General features: G+C 48.0%; 1 protein-coding gene across 4 annotated transcripts in view; it reads left to right on the top strand.

Annotated features, from left to right (window-relative positions):
• EGFR (epidermal growth factor receptor) overlaps window positions 1-27174 on the top strand; it is a 187203-nt gene that overhangs the window by 130919 nt on the left and 29110 nt on the right. For all 4 annotated transcript variants that reach the window (XM_069461923.1, XM_069461922.1, XM_069461921.1 and 1 more), the window contains 15 exons: window positions 3325-3393; window positions 4280-4398; window positions 5636-5777; window positions 7292-7408; window positions 7859-7985; window positions 8085-8158; window positions 8954-9044; window positions 11163-11362; window positions 12240-12372; window positions 14170-14260; window positions 15657-15814; window positions 21438-21476; window positions 23515-23656; window positions 24453-24575; window positions 25120-25218. In XM_069461923.1, the coding sequence (XP_069318024.1) occupies window positions 3325-3393; window positions 4280-4398; window positions 5636-5777; window positions 7292-7408; window positions 7859-7985; window positions 8085-8158; window positions 8954-9044; window positions 11163-11362; window positions 12240-12372; window positions 14170-14260; window positions 15657-15814; window positions 21438-21476; window positions 23515-23656; window positions 24453-24575; window positions 25120-25218 (1724 nt within the window). The remainder of the gene's footprint in view (window positions 1-3324; window positions 3394-4279; window positions 4399-5635; window positions 5778-7291; window positions 7409-7858; window positions 7986-8084; window positions 8159-8953; window positions 9045-11162; window positions 11363-12239; window positions 12373-14169; window positions 14261-15656; window positions 15815-21437; window positions 21477-23514; window positions 23657-24452; window positions 24576-25119; window positions 25219-27174) is intronic.

Raw genomic sequence — 27174 nt, 5'->3', positions numbered from 1 at the left:
CATCCTGACACCTACTATGTTTTCAGGAAACTGAGAGGTGCATTTTACAATGCAAAATTTTATATTATTTATGAGATCAAGGTTAGCATTTCCTCAACTATCTGGTAGACAATAGGGAGGTTAAATCACTCAAACGCACATTTATTTTACAGAAAACAGACACATAAAGGCTATGGGGCTAATCCAAGTTTGCCATGATTCACCGCGGGCAGCCCAAAAGGGCTCACCCCACTCACCACAAGGCCGTGGGGAAGACGCACCAAGGAAGAGCTGGGAAGAAGGATGGACAGGCTCTCGCAATAACAGGCTCAGATATTATAGGGCTTTGAACTACAAGCCAGTATGGTATTGATTTCAGCACAGACATCAAAGAATAAGCTATCAACATATAAGAATAAGCCTAACCAAATCAAAAGTCCACAAAGAAGTGACATTTCAAACAAATAAGGGAAGAATTCATTATTCAATAAATTGTTCTGGAATGACTTAACTATTGGGGGAACTATTAAAGTGACAGTGCTATAAAGGGTTTTTAAAAAAGGACCTAGGGATATTTGGTTAGTTGTATTGTAAAGTACAAAAATCACTATCCACCGGATACCTATATTTTCCTTGTTACTCACCTGACTAGCGGCCAGTTCAGAAACCTGCCCCTCTCCCATGGCAAGGGGAATCCGCCCCCTTGACTAGTGTTTTATGGCCACACATTCCTTCCTGCTGAGAACTTATCTCATTTATTCTCTGCCCAGAAAAGTCTCTCACGCCGTGATGTATGTGTTCTATGGACAAGGTGTCTGAGACTCAGGAAAGTTATGCAGTGTGTCTCAGCAGTGTGTTTCTGTTGATGAAGTTTGGAATTTGGAGTTAGAATGAGTGGGTTTACTTAAGAGGAAATTAAAATAAATCCATCACCCACTCCATACAATACAAATTCCAAATACATATTAAATACATCTAATAAAATATTTTAATATATGTTTAAGTGCTAGAAGAAAATATAAAGATGAATATTTGTAATATCAAGTTGAAGAAAAGCCAAAGCCAGACACCATAAAAGACAATTCCATGTGAAAAAATGGTGATGGTGACAAGGAAAATATTGTGCAATGTCTGACTGCCATGAAGGGGGTTAATATCCTTGCTGTGTGACTATCTAAAGTAGTCCTAAGAAGACTAAGAAAAAGATGAAGCTCCCAGTGGAAACATGGGCCCAGGACTTCAGCAGCCACACACACAAACAGACACACACACACACACACACAGACACACACAAAGATGGCCAAGAAATAAAGTAAAATGCTATTTCTACTGTAATACAAGGGAGATCAAAATAAAATAAGTATGCATCATTTTTGTCTTTGCTAAATATTTGGGCTCCTTTCAATTTTCAGACACCTGGGTCAGCCAGGTGTGGAGAAACAGAAATTCTAGTATTCTTCTTGTGGGCATAGAAAGTAATAAAACCCAGTCAGGCAACACGCCTGCAATGTGTACCTAAAGCTGTGAAGTATGCGCACCTTTGACCCATCAATATCATGTCTAGGAATAATAGAAAACAGAAATAAGGGGAGTGATAATCATGTGAGATGTAGAAAAATATGTTTATCTAAGAATGTTCCTTTGCAACTTTATTTATAATAAATTTTTCAGATAAATTACATATATAAAATTAAGAGATTAGTCAAATAAATTATGGTATAGCCATGCTATCAATCATCATGTTAGGTAGAAGGAAGGATACGTAAAGGCATGCAAAAATTGTCACACTTTATTAGATTTTTTAAGGTTATAATACAATATACAGTGTGATTCCAATTCTTATATTTACACATATTTATGTCTATCGATTATCTCTAGATGATTTGCTTTTTTCTATTATCCATATTTTATACAATGTGTCTGCATTTCTTTTATTGTCACTGAAGTTTCATGATAGAATCATAAATAGAAATCGAGTTTGTTGGTTAAGCAAATGTTCCCCTGTTAGAGAAAGATGCATTTTTATTTTAAATATTTCTAAATACCTATTACATGCTTATAATGAAATTTGAAAAATATGTTGAAGTATAGGGTAAAAATAACATAATTTCACTCCACAGACAACTGCTTTTAACATTTCTAAGAATTACTTTTGCTGTTCTCTCTCTCTCTCTCTCTGTCTCTCTTTCTGTTCCCTTGTCTCTGACCCTGTCTCTTTCTCTGTCTTCCTGTTTTTGTCTCCCCCCAGCTTCTCTGTCTCTCTGTCTCTATCTGTTTGTCTCTAACTCCGTTTCTCTCTCTCTCTGTCTTTCTCTCTCTGCACCTCCCTCTTCACAACATGCTGCCCATTGGCCACTCGGCCTCACCATCTTTCAAGACTCTATGAGCACCTGCTTGGCACTGGCGCTCTTCCCCCTGGCAGGGACCATGAGCATTTCGTCATATTCGAGGGGTGTTCTGGTTTAGTAGTCGCTTGGCACATTGTCAGCTCTTCTGTTGGAAATCTGAATTCTCCCGGAGATAAATTCCTCCTGACTGCAGCAGACTTTGGGAACATTAACTCCATTAAGTTACTGTGACTTCGTGGTAAAAGATATCTGCACAACGGACCTCTTTGTAACAAATGTATTGCCCACCCTGTTCTCTCCATGTAGGTACAACACTGCAACCTTCTGATTTCTCAATACTCATAAAAGGGAAACGTAACTAATGAGAGTAAACACCGTTTAGCTATAATTTGTGATTGAGCAATTTTAAAAACTGCAGAAATTGATTGATCGATTGCAAATACTTTCAGACAGTAGCTTTGTAAATTAGTAGCTAAGGTCGCAGGTAACCCACAAAGGGATACACACTGTTAACACTTTTGCCCTGTGCGCAGCGTCCTGTGCCTCACTCTGGTTTGGAGTCTAGGAGGTTTTTTACTTAACAGCCCAGGAGAACGGCACACACAGCCACGCAAGACTGGGCACAGCAGGGCGCACCGGGCACGTACCAAGGGCCCGGCCAGACCAGACACCTTCACACTGTGGTGGGAGATGCTAGGGGACTCCTCAGGCCTAAGGAAATTGTCAGTGTGGACCCTTGAGTTCACTCGAGTCCCCATTTACATGGCCCGTGACAATAATTACTCTCAGCCTCAGTTTCCACTGCTGACGTGTAAATAAAGGCAGTGCGTGGCTCATCTTTTCTTACGGAGATCCCTTAAGTCATGCTGCAAACCAACCAGCTGAACAGAGATGAAGACATTTGGAAGCTCAGGGCCCCAGGAAGGGTGTCATCAGTTTCTGGTCACTCATTGTCTTTTGCCAAGACATGGATTTAACTATCACTGTTACGTTTCAGGCCAGACGTGCGATCCAGGCTGTCCCAACGGGAGCTGCTGGGGCGCAGGAGAGGAGAACTGCCAGAAACGTAAGTCCAGCACGGCCTCTGATCCCGGTGCCGCCCTCCCTGCCTCTGTGTACGGGATTGGATTTGCGTGTCCTTTGAAGACTCTAAAAAGCTTTTTGACTGCAGGGCCACGTGTTAGCAGTTCCGTGAATGACAGTCTTGCAAATCTCACTGCATGGGTTAGTCCAGGGTGCGCTACTTTTGGCACTTCAGCCTGTCGTACGCAAGTGAACGCCAGTCACCGTGCGCCAGCCGTGTCTTCTAACAATATGTTCAGCAGGTTTCCCTGGGAACGGAAGGCTTGTCTCTGGTGACATGGGCCACCAGACTTCTCGGCCCCCCTTCCTTGGTACCCACCTGCACCGGAGTATGAGCAACGTTGCTCAAGAGGGTTTCTGTGTGAGTCCTACTTAGGATAGAAGGAGTAGTTTGCCTAAGTGTGGCCGTCGTGCTCAGACTCTCAGTGGCCAAGCAATCTGGGGATATGTCAGCTTAAAAACTGGCCATCTGTCCTTACGTTTAATTGTGGGGTGGCTGTGGTGCCATGGAGGCGCTACTTCCCTGCAGGGATTATACTTTGGTTATTTGTATGTGCTTCCTGCATTGCCCAGAAACTTGGTTCTAACTGCTAACCAATTATGTAGCGGGTCTGAAAGTCTAGACTTGACCTGGTTAGTTCCCTTTAAGTGATTAAAAATAGATTGGGAAAAAAGGTGCTATAAGGGAAGGTGATGATTTGATTGAGTTTGGCTGAATGTAAACGCCTGGGAAGCCCAACAAACCACAGAATCCCTAAATCCATCCTTTTCCTTCACTTTTTCACCCACCGTTTGCACGTGCTCTGTGGCGTCCCTTGGAAACAACCCTGCCCTGCTCTCAGCTCATGGGGATCTGTGCTCTTTTCCAGTGACCAAAGTCATCTGCGCGCAGCAGTGCTCCGGGCGCTGCCGCGGCAAGTCCCCCAGCGACTGCTGCCACAACCAGTGCGCCGCGGGCTGCACGGGGCCCCGCGAGAGCGACTGCCTGGTAAGAGGTGCCGTCCGTCGGCCTCCCCCCCGAAGGCGGGGTCCTGTGGGAGGAGTGTGTCCGCCAGCATTCCTGGGAGCAGGCGTGGGTGTCGGCCTTGCCTAGTGACAAGGCTACTCCTGTCAGCCTGCCGCCACCCCTTTCTGTGAGACCTGCGGCGATTGTGTATATGGCCTCCCCGTGCCTCAGTTTACTCAGCTGACAGTGGTGGATAACAGAGTCCCTCCTGCTGAGTGGCCTAAATGGCATAAAGCATGTGGCGTCTGTCACCAGGACCTGAGCGCTGCACACAGCTTTGCCGTGCCGGCTGCAGCAGCACACTCTGCACTGTTCCACTCGACTCTGCTGAGCCCAGAGACTGGCTGCCACAGGTCCCCTAGGAGGTCCACCCAGAGCCACACAGACCTTGCAGCACAGCTGGCTGGGCCTGGTACCAGCCCCGCTGCTTTCTCCACCACTGCTCAGACGCCTCCTGGGCACACCGCGCCCCAAGGGGACTCGAAGCACTGGCTTTCGTCCCCGTTACTGCAGGAGGCTCCGGCAGAAGCCTTGCTGTCCCGGGAGTGTCTCGGGAGTGCTGGATCCCTGGGGTCGGTGCCAAGCCTGGCGAGGCCCTCCCCGGTACAGGGTCCGGAGCACTCTGTCATTTCAGGGAAGGGAAGATCCCTCAATTCCAGAGACTGGACCCAGCCCCAGGGACTTTGACTCGGTTGGCCTGGGCTGACTCTAACCGGCAGCTCCAGGAAGAAGACATGGATTGGTCCTTAGTAGTAGGAGCCATTGCCGTATTTGATCTGGCCCTTTTTACATGGCACCCTTCCTAGGCAAAGTTTTCTGCAGTTTGGCAATAAATTCTAAAATGTATCCTCAAGTGTTCTTTATAAGGAATACCCAGTGTAAACTGAGTCAAAAAATAACTTCACTCCATAGTTACCACTATAATGTGTGAACTCCTTTGTAATTTGTAAATTAATAAAGAGAAATATTTTCTCTGATCATAATCCCATAAATCATAGCTTAGATGGTACATTTAAGAAAAATCATACTTTTAAGAGAAAAGTCTTTCTGACTCTACTGAAAATAAATTTGCTAGATTTTCCCACTCTAATTGGACACCTGAGTTTGAGAACTGTACCCTGAGCTTTCTGAGTGGAATCAAAGCCACACTGCGCTTCCTCCGCCTGTGGTGCTCGTGTCCTTGCCGTGCTTGACTGGCGTGCCCTCCCTCCTGCGACAGGTCTGCCGCAGGTTCCGAGATGAAGCCACGTGCAAGGACACCTGCCCGCCACTCATGCTGTACAACCCCACCACGTACCAGATGGACGTGAACTCCGAGGGCAAATACAGCTTTGGTGCCACCTGCGTGAAGAAGTGTCCCCGTGAGTTGCTCACCTGGGGGCCCTCTGACTCGTCAGGCATCCTTGTCCCGTCCTATCCCCTGTGGGAGCCCATGGGTCGCCCATCTCAGGTAGTCTTTGCCGCTCTGCGGGCAGGTGAGCATGAGGGGCCAGCCCCGCTGCGAAGGGGCAGGAAGGCTGTGTCTGCCTCGGGCAGCGTCATCTGCGTCCGTGGCCAGGCTGCGTGGCAGGGAAAGCGCCTGTGGCTCAGTCCCCACAACTGAGATCCTTCTGTAGTGGCCCAGAGTGTTCAGTCGCCAGATGGGCACAGAGCCGTGATCCGCTGGGCCGCCTCACTGTCAGGCTCCTACCGAGCAGGCGTCCGACGGAGCCCATTCAGGGAGTATCTCAGAAGACCTACCTTCTTGAGCAGATAAAATTCTGGCCACAGTTGTGCCTCTTAGGGGTGTTGCAGAGCTTTTGTTTTTGTTTTGTTCTGTTTGGGTTTTGCTTGTTTGTGTTAATATTTACATTCTGCTGGTGGCTGTAGGCTTTAGGGAAATGGTGACATGAAACACCTCCTAACAGAGAAGAGAAACTTTGCCTAAGTAAAGAGCTGTAGAAGCCAATCTTGATGTCTAGAAGGGGAGGTTGAGAAAAAAATTTAAGAGAACAATTATGAAGGGGAGATTTTACTCTGCCAGATTTGTGTAAATGAAAAATTTTAAGCTTGGTACAGAAAAAAAATACACAACAGAATAATCCATTGTAAGGTGAATGGCAAACTAAGATAAAGAAAAATGCGCCGTGGTGATGACGCAGAGACGGTCTTTGAGAGACGGCAGAGCTTTGAAATCCGTGAGAAACCACTGAGAGCCGACACAGAGCCGACAGCTCACAGAAGAAAAACCACCAGCGTCCAGGAAATATTTTCCAGGATCTACTTTGGGAACTCAGAACGGGAACACAGAGAGCTCCTGGAACTCATATAGAAGTTAATATTAACACAAATACATTACCGTACGGGTGGGTGAAGGCAGAGGACAGGGTCCAGGCCCCCGCTGGGTGCAGAACCGCAGGTCCCCTGGTACAGTGGACCGGCCCCCGCGGGGGGTCCGCGGGCACAGGGGCGTCAGCGCGGGAGTGAGTACAGCCTCAGACGTGGGCGTCAGTGGAAAAGTGCTATTTGTTTAGTTAGATTCACCTTTTTTAATAAATACTCAAGCTTTATCCGTCCTGAAGACAGATTCTACAGGAAAACAAAATGAGCTTCCCAGAGGTGCTTTGGCCGAGCGGGCAGGCTCGGTGCTCTCTCCCGAGCAGCTCCGGCCCTCCCTGCTGGGCAAGGCCTGTGTTTCTCCGCACTGCAGTCTAGAAAACCGTTAAACTCTTGGCCGTGATTCCTTTCCTGTTTGCAACCTTTCATTCTTTGTCCTTCAAGCAAAACCAGGGTGCATGGGTGCCTTGCGTCAGCTCCTGGATGGGGCACGTGTGGCCTGGTGGGGGCCCAGGGCCACCTGGCACTGCCTTCACCTGGGCCCTCCTGGCTCCCTCAGGAAACTACGTGGTGACAGACCACGGCTCGTGCGTCCGTGCCTGCGGTCCAGACAGCTACGAGGTGGAGGAAGACAACATCCGCAAGTGTAAAAAGTGTGAGGGGCCCTGTCGCAAAGGTAGGAAGGAGCCCTCACGATGCGCGGACGTGGTCTGTTCTCTGGCTGGGAGGCGGGGCGCCCCTTCCCAGGGCCGAATGGACACATTGGAGTCCTCTGGTTAAAAGAACAAAAACAAAAACCTGGGTACATTGTTTCTTTAAAATGAAGACGGCGCTGGGGAGCCGGGTCAGAGCAGCCGTGGGCAGAGGGGCCAGAAGCGCAGGATCCCCCAGCAGCCAGACTGGCCCGAGTGGGAAACGAGGGGAGGAGAAGGCCAGGCCGACCAGGGCCGCAGTGGCTACAGCTCTGTTCCCACCGCCATGGCCCCCAGCGGGCTCCATCTGTGTTTGTCGTGTGCATGAGGGATGCGGCGCTGTGGACTCCCTGCTCCTCCCCCCGCCTGTGCATCCCTGGCTGCTCTTCCGCCAACAACTGTGAATGGAATAAACATGTCTCTTATCTTGACAGTCTGTAACGGAATAGGGATTGGTGAATTTAAAGACACACTGTCCATAAATGCTACAAACATTAAATACTTCAGAAATTGCACCTCCATCAGTGGAGACCTCCATATCCTGCCGGTGGCATTTAGGGGGTAAGTGACAGGTTTAGTCACTTGTACAGAGGAAAGCAAGACCTGCCTTTTTAGCTGGCAGAGACTGGTTGTCGGTAACCGTCCTGCCCCGTGTTGCAGGGACTCCTTCACGCGCACCCCTCCTCTGGACCCGAAGGAGCTGGACATCCTGAGAACCGTGAAGGAGATAACAGGTCTGTGCGGGCACGGCACTCGAACAGAAGTGGGAAGTCGGCGTGTTAGAGAGAGAACTTTTAGACGCATTCTTCTCCTTTGGCATAAAAACAGTTCTTCTGAAATTCCACCATTAATAGCTAATTCTTTGATACTTTTTTAAAAACGTGGTTTTCCCTTCAGGCAAAGAGCAACACGTTAAGCGAAGCTAGGGTCACTCCCCATGCGTGAACGTGTTTCATCCCAAGGTGGCGTGGACCGGGCCCTTGCGGGCCCGTGTCGCTAACCGTAGCGGGAGGGCAGGTGGGGGGGGGGCAGCAGGGGCTCCCAGGCCTTCCCAAGGAGACTGCAAAGCCCTGCTGGGCCACCACAGACCCTGGGCTGGGGACTGCCATCTGAACCCCACTTTCTTCACCTCTAAGACCTGAATAACAAGGGTGTGTGGGGATTGGAATTAAATAAGGAAAAGAAGTACATCCCCTTGTGTGTGACAACAGGCCAGTGATCGCAGCAGGAGGCTGTGTGGGGCCATCAAACGTGAGCCCAGGGAGGGTCCCAGGGCCGCAGCAGGGTGGGCTGCAGGGGCAGGAGTTGGGTGGTGGGAGAGATGCAGGGGGATGGGGGATTCCATGGGGAGACGAGATGTTGTCAGGAAACTGCGAACACACGTAGTGAAGGTGACAGAAAGAATCCAGTCCAATCCAATTTTCACATTTACTGTCATATCATAGTTTCATGTGACGCCTAGAATAATGTCTCACACAACAAAGAAACTTCAGGGTGGTGTGTGTCTGAACCTTCCTTCTGCCCGACAGGGTTTTTGCTGATTCAGGCTTGGCCTGAAAACAGGACGGACCTCCACGCCTTCGAGAACCTGGAAATCATCCGCGGCAGGACCAAGCAACAGTAAGCTGCCCACGGCCAGCGCCTGGCAGATTGTTTCTGTCCCTGCGCCCTGCAGCTGGGCTTCAGGACAGTTGCCCACGGTCCTCCCCTAACGCACGTCTCGCCTGAGCAGGTCCAGGCTCGAGACAAAGACGTTCGCATTGGCACAGCGCCATACACTGAACCGTGCTGAACTTTATTCAGAATTCACCAGTTCTTCCATGAGTGCATTTATTCTGGTTAAATCTCAGTCCTCCCCAATGTGTACTAGTGTCTGTGTCTCTCCAGCCCTTTCTGGGCCTCGACACTTGTGCGAAGCCCAGGGCAGGTATTTGGTAGCCTGTCCAAGGATGGCGTCTGGCCGCTCTTGCCACAGGGCATCAGCATTAGAGATTATGCACATCCCATCAGAGGGACCTGGTGGGCTCTGTAACACGAAATGCCTTTGTCGTGATTTCCACTTTCCAGCCCCTAATGGTGCAGCAAACACACAGACGCACACAAGTGTCTTTCGTGTCGCAAGAGCAATCATTCATTTTGTGGTGACAAGGAGGAGTTTGGGAATCTCTTGGTCAAATCTGCCTTGGAAACAGTCTGGTTATGACAAGTGTCTCCCATAATGGCCCCTAAAAGGGAATACGTAATGTGGTGCAATATTAAAGAAAATCAGAGTATGTGAAATGCACATTGCTTTCCATAAATGACCTTGGCTGTGCATCTCTGGTACCAAACACGCAGCCACCGCCGCTTCCCAGGAAGGCCCTGTGCGCTGTACTCTCTGGGGCACTTTGCCTAGGTTCATAGAGAAAGGAGAGATTTAGAGCACTTTGCTTGGATAACTGGTCTGTACCCCTCCTGAGTTTTCAGGATTTAAACAAGGTAAGGGTCACTTATTTTCCAGTTTAATGCAAAGTCCAGTGATTCTGGTCCCTCCCCAGGCAGGGTGACCACTGGCTCCGGGGGCGACTCGCCAAGGCCCCAGACCAGCCCTGTAGGGAAGCCCCCAATTCTGCCCCGTGTCTTGGCTTTCCTGGGTGGGCTCCAGGAGAATCCCTGACTGTGGGGGTTGCAGGTCTCCCACGTGGGCCTCTGGCTTCTGAGGAGGCCGGGAGGCAGGGTGGGGAGAAGAGTAACAGGGAGAGAGGGGCCCCCAAGCGGAACTTCAGCCCTCTGCCACTCAGGCCTGTCTAGGCTGGCTCGGTACCCAGCGGGGCTCAAGCGAGCTTCCCACAAACACAGACCGCTTTCCTGGAGTTCCCTCAGTTGCAAACAGCAGCCCGAGTTCCTCCGCAGGTGCATGAGGCCCCCTGCGCTCCAGCCCGTCCACCCTCGCCCCAGCCCTCCCCACTGCACCGTCAGGCTGCAGCCAGCGCTGTGGCTCCCACACCCATCAGTGAGTCCCCACCTGCAGGGGACTCGGACTCCCCACTTCAATCTGAACAATGTCCATCTGCCGTCTGAGGGCCTACCTGCTAGAGTCCTAGCGTCGTGCTGAGTGGCGAAGAAAGTATCACAGCTCCTGCTCCCGAGGGCCTCACGGTCTCAGGTGTCACCTCTCGGAGGAAGCCACCCCTCCCAAAGATCCCGCCCCAGACCTGTCAGAGAGACCCCTGCCCTGTGCTCCGTGGTGCCCACGCTCACTGCACCCACACACGGGGCTGACATCTTCACCACTAGACCAAGGGTTTCTTGAGAGCACAAAACATATTTAACGGACATAGAATCTGGCACATAGCTCCTCAAATGTTTGTTCAGTGAGTATGAATGGGCAGATGGATGGGTGGGTGGACCAACCTACAACCTTTGAAGGTATTTGGATGTTTGAAAGGTTAGACCATGTTCTCAATTTCCAGGAAAAAAAAAAATGTAGTAAATAAAATAATGACACTAAGACATTTATTCTGCCCCGCAGTCTGCCACTGAGGCTAAAGATGCTAAATGAAGAAGGAACTTGCTTTTCCCTGGAGGAGCTTAAACAAATACTTGCAATTTTCAAAAGTTCTTCCACGGCGTGACTTACAACCCTTGGAAGGCAGTTTTGTAGTAAATCTAAGGTGCTCCAGAAAAACAAAATAAAGTTTTAGGGATATATTGCTTTCATAATTGTTCACAATGTTCTTCTTTTTCTCTCCAATTTAGTGGCCAGTTTTCTCTTGCGGTTGTTGGCCTGAACATAACATCCTTGGGATTACGTTCCCTCAAGGAGATAAGTGATGGAGATGTAATAATTTCAGGAAACAAAAATTTGTGCTATGCAAATACAATAAACTGGAAAAAACTATTTGGGACCTCTAGTCAGAAAACCAAAATTATAAACAACAGAGTTGAAAACAACTGCAGTAAGTAATCGCTTTCTGTTTTGATTGTGGAAAGGTTCCAGTGGGTCATTTATTTTTTTTAGAGATTACCAAACATTTAAATTACTTTTTTTATTCATTAAGAAGCAAATTAAAATATGTATATTCCTAATTGTGAAGTTCATTAGAATTGTTTGCAGATCATTCTAATTTCATAGGATGAATTTTCCGTGAGGTTTAGGCTACCAATTATCTGCAAATTAAAGAACTAAATTTAGTGTTAGTTATATCACATTTTATCTGTAGGTTGCTCCCTGCTCATGTCAGCCTCTGAAGACTGTAGGTACACGCAGGCGCAGAGGGTGGGCTGAGCGTGTCACACTGACATTGCCGTCTTGATTCTAGAGCCCAGGTCAGCTATGAAGCTGGTGGGAGCAGCTGGCCTTGGCTGAGCCCCTGGCCATGGCAGGAGCAGGTCTGAGTTCACATGCTGCTCCGGCCGCTCCAGCCCTGGGACCCTGGTCAGTTGCTCTCCTTAGGCTTCGGCTTCCTCATCCGTAAAATGGAGATGAAGTCATGCCCGCACCGTAGTGCCATTGAGAGAGTTAAACGAAATGCTGTGTGCAAAGCTCTTGGCATGTGCCTGCCTAGCACAGAGCGGACAACCACAGCCTGCCCTGTGGTTCCTGTCACCTGTGGCCTTTGTCATCAAAACACCACTGGGGTCTGGTGCAGGGTGTCCTGGGCTCCCGGGAGGGAAGGGGGACTGGGAAGCCCAGTCTGTGTCCTGCTGCTTCCCAGCATGTCTGTGAGCTCCAGGTCACGGAGCACACGGCCCCCCTTGCGGGGAGGTGTTGTCTCCACTGGTCCCTCCGTCCCTGTTCCTCAACTGATTCCGTGACACACTCTGTCTCCGCAGAGGCCACGGGCCACGTCTGTCATTCCTTGTGCTCGCCCGCGGGCTGCTGGGGCCCGGAGCCCAGAGACTGCGTCTCCTGCCGGAGCGTGAGCCGCGGCAGGGAGTGTGTGGAGCAGTGCAGCGTCCTGGAGGGGTACGCGGGCGCTTGCCTAAGCCCTTGTTCTGAGCAAAACCCAGACTCACGGTTGTTCTTATAGCCTTATCGCTATTCAGTTTGTTTTTCTTTTCCTTTATTTTTCCTTTGTTTTTTGTTTCTTTGCTTGGGGGGTATTGTTTGCTTATGTTTACTTTTGGGCACACTGTTAATTATTAATACAATAGGAAATAAGCAAACTTTATTATTGGTATTTAATCTAATCCAATAATTTATAGAATCTCTTCCTGGAAATATCTTAAATTTTTCTAAACTACATGAAGTTCCCAAGACAAATAGAACAGTCATAAATGGTTCATATGGCCAAAACCATGGCTTTTTGGTGTTTTTTTTTTTGTTTTTGTTTTTGTTTTTTTTGCAGTACACTATTCCTGTCGTGTCAAAATATGTTCATACAAATCTGATTTTCTGGTCAGTTTTTGTTTATGCACCTTCAGCATACCCTGAACATTGAGCAGTGCAAGTGCTTTTAAATATTACCATGGAGAAAGACAGAATTCATGTAATGTTTGCTGAATTCAGTTTCCATCAATAAAAAGTCCAGTCTGTGGATACTGTGACAATCTTGGTATTGATATAAGGCTTTGAATGACTACGAATAATGATGAAAAATAAATAAATAGAAAGTATCGTAAAATTGAAGGATAGAGGCAGAGAAAATTTTTTTAAACAATCTAAAGAAAAAGAGAATTTTGTGATGGAGAAGAGCTGTAGGAAGTACGGGTGGCTGCAGAAAATCCTCCTTCCCGTGTCCCTGCCAGGTGTGGATCGAAGCTTGGTCCAGAAGTATTCGGGAGCAGGGCGAGAAGCCCCGCTCAGTTCTGCAGGAATCCCTTCGCTGATGGACTCAGTGACTAGCGAAATTGGTAGTGCTGTTCAGAGTTCAAGGCGGGAATACTGGTGCAATGCTTCCTGCTACAAATAGACACTCAGCTCCTGTTTTCAGTTTTCCAGTCTCTTACGAGGCCAGGTGTGGCGTCTTCCCGTCGGTGCAGAGGAACCGTGGCCGGCAGCACCTGCTCGCCACGCAGGACTGGCCCCTTTGGCAGGGCAGTGGCCCGGAGAAGCAGCGCAGAAGACACACCACTGTGTCATATCTGGTTTAACTGATGCCATTTGCTGAAGTCATTTGGGCTCGTGGCATACACTTTTGGGTGTAAACACTCCTTGTCCACCGCTTGGAGTGAAGACCTGCAGTTAATGACCAGGCAGATTCTAGTCTTCACAGCTGTCACAGCTGTTGGTCTCTTTAGTCAAGCATCAGCTTCTTCTTGAGCACTGACGTGCACATCTGGAGGCACGTGGAAAACCTTTCCCGCCCGTGTTCCACACTTTACCGATGACCACTGAGCAGGTCCTTGCTACCCCCCCCTTCCTTTTCCTGTCCCTCAGTCTGCAGTCACCGTTTCTGTCCCACTTAATTTAAACGTCCATGAATCTGGTATCAGAGGCAAGGGGCACCTCCTAAGGACTTTTTTTTTTTTTTCATCCTTTGTCTTGCTTACCAAATATACAAAAAATTTTCCTTTAAAAATGCAGGGAAGATAGTTTGATTATAAATGAAGTTTCTGTGTTTACTCACGGAGAAGATGACCAAGGATTCAGTCAATAAAATCAGTTTGTTGTAATACAGTATAGTCCTAGAGTCCCGACCCTTTGGCGTTTACCTCAAATTACCTTGAATTTCTGAGAGAGCGGGTTGGCTCCCCGAGAGTCGTGGCACCTGCGTGTGGCGTCTCGGGGACGGTACTGATGCTTCCTTCTTGCTTCTGGCAGCGAGCCGAGGGAGTTTGTGGACGGTTCCGAGTGCGTCCAGTGCCACGCGGAGTGCCTGCCCCAGGCCATGAACGTCACCTGCACGGGACGGGTGAGCAGCCCCTTAGTGTCACGCACCCCCACTCCGCGCGGGGAAAAGTCTTCACAAAAGCAGAGCAATGCGGCCGGGTCGTCCTGGAGCTGGAAGGGGCCGCGTGGAGCCGCTTCCCGAGAGGGGCGGGAGCGGCTGTGTCTGGCGACGTTCCCGCGTCCGCCTGGGAAGGGCCTTCGCCTTTCCCGCTCTGCACCTCCACACTCCTCTAAGCCGATTTGGACTTATCAAAAATTCGACTTATTTTGACTTATTAAATCCCCAAACTTAACAGTTATTCTGACACAGCAGGTTCCCACCATTCCTAATGTCTGTCGTCATTGCTGTATCACTTTATTCAAATGTCCTCAAATTCGTGTTTAACATTAGTTCATAATTAGTTGAGGAATTTTTAAAGAAACTCCTAGCAATACATTTTAAAAGTCACAGTTTCATATCTCCCTGCTCAGTAGCAATCTTACAAAGAATGTAAGCGAGAATTCAGGTGTCTCTCACACCCAACGTCCTGATGCTGTTTACATATGAAGCTCTGTTTGAATTTGAGCTCCAACATCCATTTCTAAATCTACTAATTGAAAATGTTTGTCAGAAGTTCTGTGCAGATCAGGACTGCGTTTTGAGGTCTAGGCTGCCGACAAGGCCGGTCACAAATAAACCACTGGTTTGTGGGTCTGTGTGGTGTTGGGTTAAATTCCTATTGTTAAAACAATCAGTGGCACTGACTTAGTCACCAGCTGTGCCGGCTCTGAGCACACTAACATTGGAGAACTTGGCCAAGGGTTTGATTTCAGGCCCTTCTAAAGTGCGGGGCACACAGCCCGAGCAACCCCACGCTTTCGCTCTGTGAGTTTGGCAAGGGCATCCCGCGTTTCACAGACAGAATCAGACATGGTGAGTGACGTGGTCCACTGCACACCCGCCTGCACTCACACTGGCCTCCTCTTTTCCCTGGAGAAACACTGATGTTGGTTTTCTCGAGTTTGCCTGGGCGAGCTGGCTTCCTTCAGAGCTTCCTTGTAACTTCCAACATCATTTGCAAGAAACAAAATCTGCCCAATAAAGATATAAATATGCATGGAGGCCAATCAAGATGGTTTTGACAAGGAAAGATGCCCACAGCAGTTTAAGCAAAATGCAATAAAGAATAGCTTGTTTTATGTCTGTATGTATTGAGACGTGCATGTAAAGTCAGGAAGACTCTCCACCAAGCGATTAACGGCGGCCATCTCTAGCAAGTGCAATCACAGAAGAACTTGTTTTCCATTTTAAGAATTTCTCTGTCATTTGTTTTTTTTTTTCTTTTTCACACTAAATATTTTAAGTAAACTTCCATTTTGAAAAAAATAAAGAGAAAAGAAAGAGATATACATAAAAGTTCTTCTCCACTTTGGTGCAGGGACCAGACCACTGCATCCAGTGTGCCCACTACATCGATGGCCCTCACTGTGTCAGGACCTGCCCGGCGGGCGTCATGGGGGAGAACAGCACCCTGGTCTGGAAGTACGCAGATGCCAGCCGCGTGTGCCGCCTGTGCCATCCAAACTGCACCTACGGGTGAGTGGGGCTCTGCCGCCTGGAAGGGAAACCACAAGAGAACAGAATGTTTCCTCTCTTGCAAATTTGTAGATTGAAAAGGTCTCAGAATTTTCAGGCAATACATTACAGAGGTTTGTATGTGAGTCATTTACTTAGGGTGCTTTGACCCCATGGCCATGGCGGCAGCAGAGACATGCTCATGGGCAGACCTCGAAGCTGGCAGGGAACTCTCTCTGCTGTGCTCGAGGGTCTCACGCCCAGGCTCTGTTCTGCGATGCTGCATGTCTAAACAAGAGGGCAGTGAGGGAGCAGTGACAACACATGTCCTGGCAGATGCCACCCAGCCCCTCTCCTGACGTTTTTACAGATCTCTCCAGATTACTAGAGTTAGTATGGGGATTCATTTTTGTTTGTTTGTTTTGCCATGAATAAGAAGTAACATTGCCTAGAATGTTGCTTTTTTTTAATTTCAGCATATTACGGGGGTACAAATGCTTAGCTTGCATATATGGCCTTTGCCCCACCCAAGTCAGAGCTTCAAGTGTGTCCATCCCCCACATGGTGCACACCACACCCATTAGGTGTGAATATACCCATCACCTCCTCCCCCTCCCACCTGCCCCATACCCAGTGAATGTTACTACTATATGTGCATGTAAGTTTTAATCAGTTAATACCGATTTGATGTGAGTACATGTGGTGCTTGTTTTTCCATTCTTGGGATACTTCACTTAGTAGAATGGGCTCCAGCTCTACCCAGGATAATACAAGAGGTGCTGGATCACCATTGCTTTTTGTGGCTGAGTAGAACTCCATGGTATACATATGCCACATTTTATTAATCCACTCATGAATTGATGAGCACTTAGGTTGTTCCCACATCTTTGCAATTATGAATTGTGCTACTGTAAATATTCTAGTGCAGATGTCTTTATTACAGAATATCTTTTGTTCTTTTGGGTAGATGCCCAGTAATGGGATTGCTGGATCAAATGGTAGTTCTACTTGTAGCTCTTTGAGCTATCTCCATATTACTTTCCACAGAGGTTGTACTAGTTTGCAGTCCCACCAGCAGTGTATGAGTGTTCCTGTCTCTCCGCATCCACACCAACATTTACTGTTTTGGGACTTTGTGATAAAGGCCATTCTCACTGAAGTTAAGTGATATCTCATTGTGGTTTTGATTTGCATTTCCCTGATGATTAGAGATGTTGAGCATTTTTTTATATGTTTTTTGGCCATTAGTCTATCTTCTTTTGAAAAGTTTCTGTTCATGTCCTTTGCCCCCTTTTTGGTAGGGTTATTTGATTTTTTCTTGCTGATTTTCCTGAGTTCTATATAGATTCTAGTTATCAGTCCTTTATCTGATGTGTAACATGCAAATATTTTCTCCCATTCTGTAGGTTGTCTGCTCTTGTGATAGTTTCCTTGGCTGTGCAGAAGCTTTTTAATTTGCTCAGGTCCCATTTATTTAGTTTTCTTGTTGCTGTGATTGCCTTTGGGATCTTATTCATAAATGCTCTGCCTAGGCCAATGTCTGTAAGTTTTTCCACCATTTTCTTCTAGAATTCTTATAGTTTCATGCCTTAGGTTTAAGTCTGTTATCCACTGTGAGTTGATTTTTGTGAGAGGTCAAAGGTGCAGATCCAGTTTCAGACTTCTACTTGTGGCTATCCAGTTTTCCCAGCACCATTTATTGAATAAGGATTCTTTTCCCCAGTGTATATTTTTGTCTGCTTTGTCAAAGATTAGATGGCTATATGAGGATGGTTTTATATCTGGGTTCTCAGTTCTGTTCCATTGCTCTATGTCTCTGTTCTTGTGCCAATACCAAGCTGTTTTAGTTACAATAACCTTGTAGTATAGCTTGAGGTCTGGTAAATCGATGCCTCCCAATTTGATCTTTTTGCTTAAGATTGCTTTTGCTATATGGGATCTTCTCTGGTTCCATACGAAACATAGAATTATTTTTTCTAGATCTGTGTAAAATGGCATTGATATTTTAATAGGGATTGCATTGAATCTGTAGATCACTTTGGGTGTATAGACATTTTAACAATGTTGATTCTGCCGACCCATGAGCATGGTGTGCTTTTCTACCTGGAATGTTGCTTAAAGATACGTCTTTTTAAGCTGATTGTTATGCTGTTACTACTTGAATTTAAACTATTTTAACTGGAATTAGCAGAAGTGCTCTGATTGTTTCTTATTTACTGGAATAATAAATTTGGCAATAAACTGGACTCAAGAATCAGAAGGAGAATTGGAAAGAAGAGCTGAAGTTCATATATACTAGCTCACATTTCCTTGTATTTCTCAGGATCCTCAACCTTATTTGGAGCTGTTACACTTTCTTTCTCTGGGTCTGTCTCATGGTAGTTGTGTGGCCTTGGGCACCTATCTTCCCTTCTCTGTGCCTCACCTTCTTCACCTATAAATTGGGATAATAATGCTGCATAGCTCACAGGATGTTTGTGATCATGAGTTATTAATAATACATATAATGTACTTAAAGTGGTACCTGGGACAGGGTGAGCACTGGAACAGTGACAGCACTGATGGTGGTGGTGACAGGGATTGTGATTGTGATGTTATAATGATTAATGAATTTTCTAGGAAGACAGTCATATCATCTCCAGTGGTGATATCTTAATCTCTTTTCCAAAAGTATCATTTTGTGTTATAAGGGCCAGAATAATATTTTATTGTTTCCAGAATAACATCAGATGCGATGGCAATGGACATCAGAGTTTTATGTCTGACAGTGGTGGGAATGACTGTAATGTCTCAATATGAACAGCAATGTTTGCTGTTAGTTTGAGATATGAATTATCTTGTTGAGGAAATACTCATCTATTTTTTAAAATAGTTCTTAACCATTTTTGAAAATCTGAAATGGATTTTGAATTTTACCAAATACTGCTTTGGTAGCAATTCAAGATTTTTTCCCCTCTGGGTATATCAGCATGCAGGTTGTGTTGGCCAATTTGTAAGCTTAATGAAGTGTGGTATAAACTGTGTTTTGACTAGCTCTTCACTTAATCTATTTTTTATGAGCAGTTTTGGAGCAGATGCTCTAAAACAGAATTCTAGTATCTGTACAGAATAAATGTTGTATCTTTCCCCTTTTTCTGTCTTTGGGAAATGAACATGTATATATATATCTCTGTGTCTTGAGCACATGTCTTTGGACTTAGAGGGGTGCAGAAAGTCTCTGGGCCGTAGCATTTTCCATACATTTACCTTGTATAAGAAACAGATTGCCAAATATAGAAAGAGGAGATTTACTCACAATGTTAGCAGTTATTTGTTCTGATATCTATTTTTTCCCAGGTAATAATAAATCTCTATTGTCTGACTTAAGTCTACCTCTAAAATTGCATTTTCTTCCACAATTTTGGTCTCTTCCTTTGTTTCAAATAAAATCTTGGTGCTATGCATTTGACATATAGAATTTTATTAATATTTTTCTTTTTGTATATATGATTAGTTTCCTGATTCTGAGCCTTTTTTGGAAGAAGAGCAGATAGTTTTATATAATCTTGTTATTGCTACCTGTATCTACTCCCAAAGCCATTAACTATATAGAAATCACATGATAGAAATGGATTTAATTTTTAAAATAGGGAGAAATGTTGAGGAGAATAAGGGAAAATAAGAGAACATTTATTGTGTATTTATGCTCTGCACAACATTGTTGACTACATCGCCTCTCTCGTTTCTCAGGCAGGCTCTATTGCTTTCCCATTTTTATTGTTAGAGAGACATGTAAAGGGGTTCAGTAACCAACACGACCCGTGATCCAGTGGTGTCAAAGTCCAGACCGCAGCGCAGGCACCTGCTGAATCCCAAAAGCCACATCTCCCAACCCTGCAGGGTGGCGCCAGGAAACGGGCAGGACACAGCAGGCATACCCCTTTTTAAATGAAACCACAATTTCATAGTAAATGGTGAGCAGAAAGTTGCTTTGAAATTTTTATCCAGATAAGTTAAACTAAATAGTATGAAAATTTGCCTGTTCTCATTAATAGCTAACAAAATTTAGTTTCTACTGTAGTTGCAATTATGTATAAATTCCTTATAAAAAGAATAAATTGAATTGGAGGCAGAAAATAATTTTCCTGACGGAATGAAGTAACACGAAATGGCCTCTTTGGTTTCACATCCAGCAGTCGTTTCTGCAAAAGCAGGCGAGGAAAGGCCTCTCAGGGTTCCCAGGGCCTCCCACTCTTTTGAGACCTACCTCGCCCTCCTGAAGCCCTGTCCTGTCCCTGCCTCGTCCAGCCTGTCTTCCAGTATAAACTGCCTGCCTTTCCCTCCAAGTCTGTCGGTCTCAGCTTCCTTTAGCAATCCCTGCAGCTTTCCAGCAGCGCTTGCAGGGGCTGCATAAAACTCTGCCTCTTGTCCAAAATTTCCCGTTTCAATCCGCACATCTTCATATGTAGCATGCCCATCACACTGCATTCTACAGGTGCGGGAGACAGCCAGCCCTGGGGACTCGTTTTATCCGTGGTCCCTTCATTAGTGAATGCTTTTGTGTTGGACTACCTCGGTGTTCGTAGGAGGGACGAGAGCGGGAAGTAAGAAGGCTACCTGTGTGCTCCGGGTGCTGTCTGCCACCGGCAGAAGAGGGACACCCCAGGCGCTCAGGCCAGGAGGGCAGAGGGCAGAGAGCAGAGCTGTCTGCTGAGACCCGGGGTGCAGAGAAGGAAAATGTTGAGGACCAGGCGACAGTGCCGTACCAGACGCCCAGTCTTCCTCACACACTGAAATGTAGCTATGCGTCTTTCCCCAGGCTGTGAAATGTGAGTCTCTAGCTGGCTTATTTCTCCTGTTTAAATTGTCATCCTGTAAGTGACGTAGTGATGGTGGCTGTCCCACTAGAACGGGAGCCAGCTGCTCAGGGCCACACTGAGGATGGGTCCTGTCTTCCACACAGGAGACGTTGCCACTAAGCAGAGGGGAAGGACATGGCTCCTGCACCTGGCCTTCGGGCTCCAAATCGTCACGGCCACCTCCTGTCACTGAGACTGTCACCCATGCACTCCCCCTCTCTTTCTGCTTCTCCTGCACATGTCTCCTGTCGATGTCCTTCCTTCCACTCCCACTGGGGACCCCTTCCTGTGTCAGGCTTCCTTCCTGCTCGCCCACCCTCAGGAAACCTGGTCATTGTCCTCAGGACTGGCCTCTTCCATGTTCCCAAACCTGCAATTGCTCCACGCTGCCAGCCTCTCTGTGATCAGTGTGGCCCAGTGGCTGTGTCCAAACACAGCTTCCTCTACACCTGGTCCACACTGACACTCGGCCAGCTGGAGACAGCTACTCCCATGTCAGAAACAGTATGAGAAGGCATTTCAGTTATGAACTGGCTGCTGTGTTCAATGCTAGAACCATCCCTGTCTATGCTCTAACCCTGAACATAGACACTCAGAAATATTTGCTGAGTGAAGGAATAAATGAATAAATGCATAATAAATAAATTTCTAATCACCACTCCAGCACTGAGATGCGTGGTGATTTTGATGATCTAAGAATAGTTTAATGCACATTGCCTTATGATTTAATAAAAAGTTTCCAAGAAAAAAATGAAGTAGAAGAAGTAGAATGAGAAAAATGAGTCTTTCTTTCTCAATTCCCACAGATGTGATGGGCCAGGTCTTCAAGGCTGTCCAAACGGCGGGTGAGTATGTACAGCTCTGTGCCTCTGACTCCATCACACACGACCGAGTGCCGTGGGCAAAGCCACCGCCTCTGTGCACATCTGCCTGTCCTCCACGCTGGTCCAGTCTTATGTCTCTGGGCCAGCCCAGGCCCAGCAGAAGGCCCTGGCAGACCCTGCCCCCTGGTTCCACCTCCTCCTGCCAACGTGCTCCTCGGTGGCCGGGCGCAGGGCATGTGGCACTGGGGCTCGAGGCCCCGCTGCTTCTCTTCCTAGGTAGCCTGTCCCTGACCTCTTTGGTCACTCCGATGTTGCCAGGTCCTTCTCTTCTAGCTCCTCTCCTTTTTCCCCACTTGCCCAGTTGTTCCCGTCACAGACCTGTGTTGGAGTGGCCTTTCTGTTTGATGACAGAGGTCCAGCTTGGGGGATCATCTGTCCTTACTGCCTTTTCCCCGCGCGTTGCCCAGCCACGCAGGTGGGCTTCTCTCACTTGAGACGCCGGCCTGAGAAACGCACCACGGGGACCCCGCGAGACTCACAGGAAAGAGTGGCGCTGTCGGTCGCGGCGCCTGCCGGGAAATCGGACTGACACACAAAACGCCTGTTTGCTGTTTCTGACGTCCCTGGACACCAGCCAAACTTCCAGGCACCTGTGCCATTCCTGGCAGTGTCCCCTACCCACAATTCCTCAGCTTCAGCGTGCTGTCCTGCCCAGCGCTGGCGTGGTGGCAGGTCCTCCTGCCACCTGGTGACACATTGAGGAGAAGTAAGGCAATTTCTCAGAGCCAGGTCTCCTGTCATGCGCCTGCTCTTCATGCACCTGCAAGGACGCCCGGCAAAACTTCCCTGTCTTCGTGCCACAGTCTAAGGAATCCCAGTAGTGAGGTTCCCGTCACATACCCGCCCTGACACTGGTCATGCCCATTCCTTGTTATCTTTACTCTTTTTAATTTTTCTTCTCTTCTCATTCACCCTACTACTGTGGCACTCTATAAAACACATTCTCTGTCACAAATTATTCCTTTTATCTTCCAGTTGTCCCTCAAAATAGTAAAAACTCATTTATTCAAACTGCACTAATTGTAGATTTTGTATAACACAGATGACTTTTGCACTCTCTAAAAAAAACTATTATAAACTATCATTTTCATGAAATACGTTTGGCCCACTCAAGAGAAGTTTGTAAGGACTTCGGCACCTATTTTATGTGCAAACGACACTGCTATTCATCTTTGATACTCATTGACATTTCTACCAGAAAATACGAATCCATCTGCCAGCAGCTCAAATGGGATACTTAAGAATAATAACTTTCTATGGACTCCAAATTCAGAATTATGAATTCAGATGGTCCTTTCCCCAGTGAGCTTGACAGCCTGACTTCTGAGCTTTTCCTCTCTGAAATCAGACATGACCTCCGCGGGAGGGGACGTGAATGCACCCTGTGGTCTGAGGCTGTGTGCAGACTTCACTCATTGTGACAACGGTGCTTTTAATGCCTAAATCCTATCACTTTATAACCTCCTTCAAGCTCATTCTCAGAGCACCTCCTACAGCTGCCGGTCCCACCTTGAAAACTAGGGGCCCCTCGAGGAGTGTCAGCGTCACCGCAAGGTCCCTTCCCAGCCTGGCGGGGAGACTGCCTGGCTCACGTGCACAGACTGCTGTTCTCCAATTGTATGGACATGCCCTTGGAATGAACACAATATAAATCCATATAAAAAACAGCATTGAATTCAGGATTATTTTTTGAATTACATATTTTCTTAATCACCAGATTGAAAACTAATCATCATATGGAAAGGTCCAGATGGAACCTCCATTTTAAGCATGCAGACTAGGTGGTTGGGGGTGGCGTTGGGGCCAGGGAGCTTGACAAAGCTGGCACCTTGGCCCTAGAAGTCCAGTCGGCTTCCTTCTCTCCCTGTGGAAGCTGCAGGTGTCCCGCCCCTGAGGATCGCAGTGGTGTCGGTGCGCCCAACACGCGGGAATGTGTAGAATGCTGATGCTGTAGAGTGTCCACAAAGCTCACTCTCCTTGTCCGTCCACCTCCCTGCAGGCCCAAGATCCCGTCCATTGCCACTGGGATCGTGGGCGGCCTCCTCTTGGTGGTGGTGGTGGCGCTGGGGATCGGGCTGTTCCTGCGGAGGCGCCACATCGTCCGGAAGCGCACGCTGCGCCGGCTGCTGCAGGAGAGAGAGGTGAGCGTGGTGTGCGCAGGGCAGCCCCTCAGGAGCCCTCACTGCCTTGAGAACGTGCCATTTGCACTAGTGTGTTTGAGATAGGTAATCGCAATAGTATGCATTATTTGTTATGATGGAAAAACCAGAAATTCTCTGAGTGTCTGATTATACCCAATTAGTTACATTTTGGTACATCCATCCAGTCAAATGGAAATGTTTCTGGGCCAAGTCCCACAAGGCGCCCACAGCGCTGTGTGCCTGCAGGCGGGTGGCTCTCGGGGAGGAGCGGGGAGCTGGTGAAGGTGCTGCAGTCCCTGGGAAGGCGCTGCCGCGGGGATAAGAAGATACTGCTTTGGAAAATTCCATTGCCCACCCAATGGCTGTTCCCGTGAGCTCTGTCTGCGGTTGGTGCCACCTTCACCGTCCGTGCGCAGCGCTGTGCTGAGAGGAGGGACCCGGCACCCATGAGCGTAGGGGCTGTGTGCAGTGGGCCCCGATGGACACCAGAATGGTCTCTGCAAAAAAATTGTCCTCACCAGAGTTTTTCAATCCAGCTAGTTGGCATGGAAACAGAAATAGAAATTGCATTTGTTGAAGTGTAGGTGCTCTGTAAAGAGCACCTGTGTCAGGAAGCCTCAGTTTCTGCTGTCTTTTATGAAGTTCTTTAGGGAACGGGCACGTCTGTCCTTAGGAACAGGCGCAGTGAGTGCTCTGCACTGAGTCCTGAGCTGGGCGGGTCTGCGGCTGCTCCTGCTGCCGCCCCTCCCCCAGCTGGGCTCTGAGCCACTCCGCTCTGCCTCCCTGTCGCCCACAGCTTGTGGAGCCTCTCACGCCCAGCGGAGAAGCTCCCAACCAGGCTCTCTTGAGGATCTTAAAGGAAACCGAGTTCAAGAAGATCAAGGTTCTGGGCTCTGGTGCGTTTGGCACCGTGTACAAGGTGAGTCCCGGGGATGCGTTTTCATCATCATCTGCTCTTTGCTTCGCTGAGGATTTGGGAAATTCCAATGTTTTTCCCAAGTGAGAGAGGAAGTCTTTTATAACACAGCGACAAAGAACTGACCCTGTGGGACCTATACACAGACTGGAGGCATTTCTAAGGAGGATGTCACTGACCTTGTAGAGGGAGTGTGACCCAGGGCAGGGGACAGGACAGGTGAAGGCAGCAGGAGGGCTCTCTGTCTGTCACCGTGTGACAGCCTCAGGGTAAAGCCCAGGTCCAAACAGGCTCCTCTTAATTTGTTTCCTTCCAGACCCTCTTTGCATAAAGTCTGATCTCAGTTGGGCCTGGAATCCTGGAGGAAATGATCCACACTGATTTTATAACTGGCACAAGCTTAGATTTTTTTGATCTAAATAATTACTCTGATTTGTGGAGCTGCTGGCGCTGAAGAGCTGCTGAGACGTCAAGACCGTCCACAGCTGCCCTCGGAGCGCAGAGCTGCAGCCCACGCCCAGTAACGTCTTCCCTCTGTCTGTCACAGGGACTCTGGATCCCAGAAGGTGAGAAAGTTAAAATCCCTGTGGCCATCAAGGAATTGAGAGAAGCAACATCCCCGAAAGCCAACAAGGAAATTCTCGATGTGAGTCTGCTTTGTTCTATAGCTGTCCACAGCCCTGGACGCCCGCAGCCGCCTGTCCCGTGCCTGGCAGCGCGGCACTCTCTTCTAGGCACATTCGTCCCCACGTTCTCAGTGTCACTTGCTCTGTCTTTGTCCTCAGGCCACACTTGGTATAATTCCCTCCTCTTCCGGAGGGAAGACTCACCTCTTCTATTCCATTATCTGTCCCCAAAGGACAGACACTCACAGTTGCTGGGCGTCTGCCACGGCAGTGCTGGCCCTGCCGCTTCACCCACCTGCCCTGCGGGTGCTGCGGCGAGCCCGTAGCACAGGTATTGCGTTCGGCATTTTGGGGCAAAGCAAAGGAGGCATAAAGACACCCGCTGAGCTCCCCTCCTGGCTGGGGTGGAGGTCAAGCCCGCCGTTATTTCTGACCCTGAAGCTCACATTTGATTTCCTCCCCCAAATTGTCTCATCTTCTAAATGGCTTTGTTGAAAGGTGCTGGAATAATGATGCCTGCCGTGTAAACAACCTGTTTTGTGTACAGTGGACATCATTATTGTATAGAAAGTAAACTTCTGTACTTTTGCCGCAAATAATTCAAGTGTGATTCTCCAGTGGCTGCCAATTGCTGCGTTAGGGAATAAGTCCTGGGAATGTCCCGTAAGATAACTGTTACGTTGTCACTTTCAATTCTGTTGCACGTGCTGCCTTCTCTGGACGGCCTGGCCGGGGTGGGCTGCACCCTCCAGGGAAGAGGCTGGCTGGGGCCTGACAGAGGCCACCGCAGCCCTGGCCGGGCTCACTGTGAGTTTCGGAAATGCCTGCGCTCTGCCTCGTGCCAGGACGGAGCCCGTGACAGGGGAGGTGGGCCCGGCAGTCGGCTGGGGAGACAGGACCAACAAAAGGGAAAATGGCTGCATTTATTGCCTCAAAAATCTGGAGAATTTAGTTGATCTTACAGCCAACAAAGACAAAAGCCAGATTTAAAAAAGAAAACAAAAAACATAGGCCTTTTAAAAAATGTATTTAGACACAATCAATTTTTCAGTGGCAAAACACTCTACAGTTTAATTTTCTCTGGGCAGCTTTCCCGCCTTTCATCGGAGAGGGAAGTCCCATACTGGTACACTTCTAAATGAAAGACACTGTATTAGTACAGTGCCCAGAACTCCCACATGCTGACGATATGCTCGTCAGGCAAAATTTCTCCCATGTTGATGGTTTATAAATCAACATCAAGCCCTGCTAACAAGCACAAGAAGTTCAGGTAGGCAAATGATTCATGAAGCCTTTTCGCTCACAACCTCGAGCCCCCTCACCTGTACTATTATAAAGAAAACTGTTGTGCAGAATTTGCCTCCTTAATTCATTTTTTGCTCATTCAAGACATTGTAACAAATGACACAAAACAATGTTGAAATGTGAATTTCAACAATATTTATCATGCGGAGTGCAGATGGTTTGGAAATATTCTAAGACTGTGGTCCCCAGCCCCCAGGCTGAGGACGGGTACCAGTCAGTGGCCTGTTAGGGACGGGGCAGCAGAGCTCCAGCCCTTCACCCGCCACACTCCCGACCCCTCACCCCCGTCCATGGAAAAATTGTCTTCCACGAAACTTGGCTGGGGGGCGGCGGGGGGAGGTCCCGCACAGCAAGAGGTGAGTGGCAGGCCCACCAGCAAAGCTTCATCCTTTCCTTGAGGAGTTTAAAATCCAGTGGAATCCTTTTCCCCAATTCATAATGTAAAATAGTTCACAGATAAGGGAAACAAGCAAGAAGGAAAGAACCAAAAGTCACAGCTACAATTTGGACAAAATACCCGCAGGCTTTCAAGGTCACCAGAGCCTCAGGGACACCCCCACGGTGGGTAGGGGCTCCAGTGAGCTCGGGCCGCAGTCTGCAGTCTGCACGGTCCAGGCAGACTGAGATGTGGAGCACCACGCACACTGCTGTAGGTCACCGCGCGCCTTCAC

Source organism: Eulemur rufifrons, chromosome 29 (assembly GCF_041146395.1).
Source record: "Eulemur rufifrons isolate Redbay chromosome 29, OSU_ERuf_1, whole genome shotgun sequence".
In the NCBI taxonomy this organism is placed as follows: Eukaryota; Metazoa; Chordata; class Mammalia; order Primates; family Lemuridae; genus Eulemur; species Eulemur rufifrons.
The sequence above is the reverse complement of the archived record's forward strand: the minus strand, read 5'-3'. Positions and strand labels throughout refer to the sequence as shown.